The sequence below is a fragment of the Colias eurytheme genome, chromosome 9, assembly GCF_061535395.1.
Source record: "Colias eurytheme isolate Ceu_HAF_F1 chromosome 9, ilColEury1 Martin Lab GWU primary, whole genome shotgun sequence".
Classification (NCBI taxonomy): Eukaryota; Metazoa; Arthropoda; class Insecta; order Lepidoptera; family Pieridae; genus Colias; species Colias eurytheme.
The window spans coordinates 799,351-805,178 of NC_142988.1; the positions used below are offsets into that span (position 1 = coordinate 799,351).

Below are 5,828 nucleotides of genomic sequence, written 5' to 3' on the forward strand. Positions count from 1 at the left end.
ATTTACACTAATTTCCAACCTCGATAAAGAAGTTTCACTTCAATAAAATATTATTATAAAAGAGAATTCATTAATTTAAAACCATAAATAGGAATTTATAATTTTATAAATATTCAGAAATCTTCCTGGTTCTAGATAACTCTATAACATTCCGTAGTTTTATATTTTATCATCGTAATCTACAAATAATTGCCACGGTCATTCCGCTGTTTATGAGATGTTTCTATGCGGCAATGAACTTGTTTATATAACGGCAACGCACTTACTGAAGATAACGCAAATTACACCTATATAGTATAACTGTAATCAATAACGATAAGAACTCGATAACACGTTTAAATCTGAAGCAGAGTATAACGTATAATTAATGTATAATTCAATTTTACATTTTGCATGTTGTTTACCACGTTTTTAATAATTACATCATAATGATGTTATATCTTCTGTTGGATACAATTTAATAGAAATAAATTTAGAAAGAGTAAATCTAGTTTCCATATTTTATGAGATCATCGTATCACCTGAATTGTGTTGTTAATCTTCTCTGAAATACTCGAGTTTTCACGTTATCTCGCACCGAAACTTATCTCATTCCACACATGTCATTTTCCTGATAACGCCGCGGGATGCGATGGCCTCCGATAACAGCGATTAGTACTATTTACAGCTAGTATTAGTCTAGACATGAACGTTGCTGTAGTCATCGGGGCCTCTAGCAACCTAGGCTACCAAGTGCTCAAGAAACTAACCAAGATTTACGATGGGAAAATATACTACACGACAGAGGACGACACCACCGGCTATCATATCTACGAATCCCTGGATAAAAACCCACAAATCGAACACTACAGATTGGACGTAACCTACACCAAAAGTATCATCAACTTCAGGCACTGTATACAAGATCGAGACGAAAGAATAGAACTGTTAATAAACAACACGGATTATGTATCAGAAAAAAACTTGAGTCATGCGGAAAAAGTGCGGCGGACTTTAAGTGTCAACTTTTACGGGTTCATAAATTTTGGTAAGCTTGTTTATCCTTTGTTAACGGAAAACGCGAGGGTCGTTAATGTATCCGGTCCCGCTGGACTCTTAGCCACAATTGAAAACGAGACAATCAGAGCTAGAATAAGCGATCCAAATCTTACAGAGGACGAGTTAGTGGCCATAATGCAAGAATATGAAGACGCAGCTAGAAAAGGCATTGAGAAAACTGAAGGTTGGGGGATGCACGTATACGCTGTCAGCAAGGTTGCGCTCAATGCAGTGACGTTCCTGCAACACAGAGAGTGGTCCGATAAAGGTATCATGATAAATTGCGTTAACCCCGGCAATCTGTCGACTAAAGAAAATAGGAAATCTTCAAGAGTTTTCGAGGAAGGAGCTAAAGCGATTTTGTATCTCGTGACAGAAGCACCTTTGACGTTGAAAGGAAATTTCGTGTGGAGCAATTATAACGTTATACCTTGGAATACCGATCCGTACGTTGAAGTGACGACAGTGTAGATGTTAGAATACAAAAATCGGCTCAAAGTGTATAATAATAGAGTGTTTAAGTGTCTACTCGTAGACTGTTAAAGTGTAGACTCTCGTGTTGCAATAAAAGGATTCAGAGCTGCAAATTGTTAGGATTTTATCGAGATTTTTATATCCGCAATAACTGTAACTGGTAGTTTTGTCTTTAGAATTTATGGGCCATAATAACAGGGGCTAAGCAGTGCTCGTATTCACGCGGTCATTAAAAGCAGAATATGTTTCGTCGCGGAGTTAGTGGGATGCGGTTTTGAGTGTTGGCTCGAATTTTTTTGTTATGTACTAAAATATACTAATATAAGTAGTGTTTTATAATATGGTCTGTTCGTGTCATACTTTTATGGGTTATTACTTATTAGTTATTTATTAAATTGTATGCTTATCTTTTCCGTGATATGGTCTACATATTTGTTAGATTGTTAGGTAGCATTATCACTACCCACATTTGTGATTATTATATGTGTAACGTTACTCGTCTCTAATAATTATTGAAAGACGACTAAGTCATGCTTAGTATTATTTAAATGAACAATATCTAATCGCAATTATATCCAATATTAGTGACACATTTATTACTATCAATTATACATTATGGGTAAAACGATGAAATTTTTTGAACAATAATATACCTACGTATTACATAGATACTTATGTAAAATGTTATCATCAGTAATCAGTATATATCTTAGAAGTTTCGTAAAAATAAGGTGACTATCCAAAGAACATTTTTAAAATTAATTGTAAATATTAATTGTGACCGTAATAAATATACTATTATAAATAATTTGTATATTCCTATATTATCTAAAATATCTATTAAAATACTTTAAAATAATAATTTAATACGAATAGATTTGTCTGAACTGTTGTTTGTAAACGAAGCAACATTATTTGTAAATTCTTTACAAGTCTTGCAAAATTTTATGAGGCATAAATTTTAGTGACATTGTAAGTTCATTGTATCTTTATTGTTGTTGTTTTCATTGCCATTGTTTAAGTATTTGTAAAGAAAGTTTGATTCTTAATTTATTTACCTGATTTAATATTGAAATTATGAAAAGTGAAGTAAAAATAGATAAAATATAATGTATTAAAAAAGGAGAGCAACAGAATTTGTTTTTCATAACTTTTTAGTTATTATTTATTATATTAAATTTTTGCAGTGGGTCATTGTAAAAATGCTCTTTGTATATTTATTTAAAACTGTACTGTAAATTAAATAATGTTAGAATTAAATACTATATGATTAAATTGTTAATAGCTATTTAAAAGTCCTACCTAATAAATTAAGCATATACAAACAGAAGCGTGTGACTATTCGTTCCATAAGACAAAGACAAACGCACCAAAAATTCAAATAGTGTACATATCGTAAAATAATTTATTAACAATTCCCTCACATTCCTTAAAATAAACAGATAATATATAGTGCGATATCGCTTGATAGAGATAGCAAATTACGATGACTCCATTTTTGCGTAACGATAACCTATAAACGATTACAAAATATGTGCGGTTGATAAAATCAAAGATTTCTTCGACACGGTAGGCGAATAAATTCGTATTGATTTAATCTAAAAAAATTGTACTACTGTTAAGAACGCGAACGTTTAAGGGGATGGATAGAAAATGGATGATCAGATCTGGATGAAATTTAGTATAGAGATAGTTGATAATAAATAGTAAATATTCAGGACAATTTTCACACATGGCACGATCTGATCCCATACTAAGCTTTCGCTTGTGTTATGGAAACCAGATGGCTGATAAACTTACATATAATAATAATAGTTAAAAAAAACTAAAAAACACGCTTTTAGGTCGGTTTTCTATAAAAAGCGTGTTTTTAGGGTTCCGTAGCCAAAATGGCAAAAACGGAACCCTTATAGTTTCGTCATGTCCGTCTGTCCGTCTGTCCGTCTGTCCGTCTGTCACAGCCGATTTACTCGGAAACTATAAGTACTACAGTGATGAAATTTGATGGGAATATGTGTTGTATGAACCGCTACAAAAATATGACACTAAATAGTAAAAAAAAGAATTGGGGGTGGGGCCCCCCATACATGTAACTGAGGGATGAAATTTTTTTTTTCGATGTACATACCCGTGTGGGGTATCAATGGAAAGGTCTTTTAAAATGATATAAAGTTTTCTAAAAAACATTTTTCTTAAAGTGAACGGTTTTTGAGATATCAGCTCTCAAAGTCGTAAAAAGTATGTCCCCCCCCCTCTATTTTTATAACTACGGGGTATAAAATTCTAAAAAAAATAGAGGTGATGCATGCTAATTAACTCTTTCAACGATTTTTGGTTTGATCAAAGTATCTCTTATAGTTTTTGAGATAGGTTGATTTAACTGTAATTTATTATATTTGCTGCTACGGAACCCTTTGTGCGCGAGCCCGACTCGCACTTGGCCGGTTTTATTTTTAACTATTATTTATTTTATCAAATTAGTGTATTGTCATCGGTCCTCAATAAATCTACAAAGTTGGAACGAAATCTGGCCGTTTAAAGTGGGTCAAAATCGCGCCCAAAGAAGTCGGTTACAAACATACAGGTGAAGCTAATATAAAGCGTGTAATAATAAATACTTTGTCAGTGGCCCTTACACCTGCACTGTGTTTTGGCATCCATGCGTACGAGTCGGGTTGCTAATTTGATTTTAATTGGAATTATTTTAATTGTAAAAAATAAAACCGGCGATCTCACAGACAAGGGCAATTACCGACCCATTTCACTGGCTACGGTGATTGCCAAGGTCTTTGATGGGATGCTTGAACCGCTTTTAAAAACCTCTATAAATCTACATGATATCCAGTTCGGTTTTCGAGCCGGACTAGGCACTGAAAATGCTGTCCTGTGCTTAAAACATGTCATCAGTATACTATACATCAAAGCAAACCCCAATCTATGCCTGCTTTCTGGACCTGTCCAAGGCATTTGACCGGGTGTCATATGAGGTCTTATGGAGGAAGCTTAGAGATTACCACTTGTCTCCTGAATTGATCAGGATTTTACAGTTTTGGTATGGTAACCAGGCCAATACAGTTCGTTGGGCTGGTGTTCATTCGGACACATTTAAACTTGAATGTGGGGTAAGACAAGGAGGGTTGACTTCTCCAACACTCTTTAACTTGTACATTAATGCACTTATTGTTGAACTTAGCAACACTCATATTGGGTGTCATATTGATGACACTTGTGTCAATAATATTAGCTATGCAGATGATATGGTCTTATTGAGCGCGTCAGCATGTGGGCTCCGTAAGTTGATTACTATATGTGAAAGGTATGCCGATGGTCATGGCTTGCTCTATAACGCATGTAAAAGTGAGGTTATGGTTTTCGAGGCAGGCCGGAAATCACCCCGGTCAATGCCTCCAATCACCCTGAATGGGCTTGTTTTAAAAAGAGTCAATGAATATAAATATCTTGGCCATATACCGACATCCGACTTGAAGGATAATGCTGACATAGAGAGGGAGCGTAGAGCGTTGTCGGTCCGTGCGAACATGGTGGCCAGGAGGTTTGCTCGTTGTTCCACTGAAGTGAAATTAACACTATTCAGAGCATATTGCTCTAATTTCTACACGTGCAGCCTCTGGTATAACTATGGTCGTCGGGCATACAATGCTCTGCGTATTCAATATAACAACGCATTCAGAGCGCTGATGGGGCTGCCTCGCCACTGTAGCGCATCAGGGATGTTTGCTGAAGCTCGGGTAGATTGCTTTTATAGTATAATACGGAAGAGATGTACATCTCTGGTGCGCCGGGTGCGGGGCAGTACCAATACTGCTCTAAAAATGATCGCAGACAGATATGATTGTGTGTACTTGCACCATTGCGAGCAAGTACACACATCCTATATCAATAAAAATAAAATGACATATAAATGGTAAATTGTTAAATGATAATATTTAAATAATTAATGTAGTGTACTAACATAGTAATTAAGAAATTACTAACAAGTGGACCTATGATGTCTTATCAATAAATAAATTATTATTATTATTATTTATATACCTAATACTTTATTTTACGAATTCATTAATTTCAGTCCAAATTTAGCAAATTATACAATAACTTATTTGGTTCTAATAGGTATGTATTAACATACTAACATATTAAGGTGTACACTAAACTCTGAATTAGTATAGCAAGCGTCGATACAGCCGAGAGGATTGTAGCTACTCCTACTCTCAGTCTGTCTTGAGAGGAGGGACTTTATGAGAATACAGGTAAGCTTGTTAGATACTAGTAGGAGTGAAAATATATAGTAAACGTAT

At 34.7% G+C, this 5,828-nt stretch overlaps 2 protein-coding genes across 2 annotated transcripts; both read left to right on the top strand.

Annotated features, from left to right (window-relative positions):
* The first annotated feature begins 673 nt into the window (after positions 1–673).
* Positions 674–2,288, top strand: LOC149905546 (carbonyl reductase [NADPH] 3-like). Its single transcript, XM_090105813.1, has one exon. It carries the CDS (start codon positions 685–687, stop codon positions 1,507–1,509), a length of 825 nt encoding a protein of 274 aa, XP_089961939.1. The 5' UTR covers positions 674–684; the 3' UTR covers positions 1,510–2,288.
* Positions 2,289–4,446: 2,158 nt separating this feature from the next.
* LOC149905547 (uncharacterized) lies at positions 4,447–5,441 on the top strand. The gene has a single exon (XM_090105278.1). The coding sequence runs from the start codon at positions 4,770–4,772 to the stop codon at positions 5,439–5,441; it is 672 nt and encodes a 223-aa protein (XP_089961404.1). The 5' UTR covers positions 4,447–4,769.
* The last annotated feature ends 387 nt before the right edge of the window (positions 5,442–5,828 follow it).

Coding starts and splice junctions, on each gene's coding strand:
- LOC149905546 (XM_090105813.1), top strand. CDS start 685: ATGAACGTTGCTGTAGTCATCGGGGCCTCTAGCAACCTAGGCTACCAA.
- LOC149905547 (XM_090105278.1), top strand. CDS start 4,770: ATGGTCTTATTGAGCGCGTCAGCATGTGGGCTCCGTAAGTTGATTACT.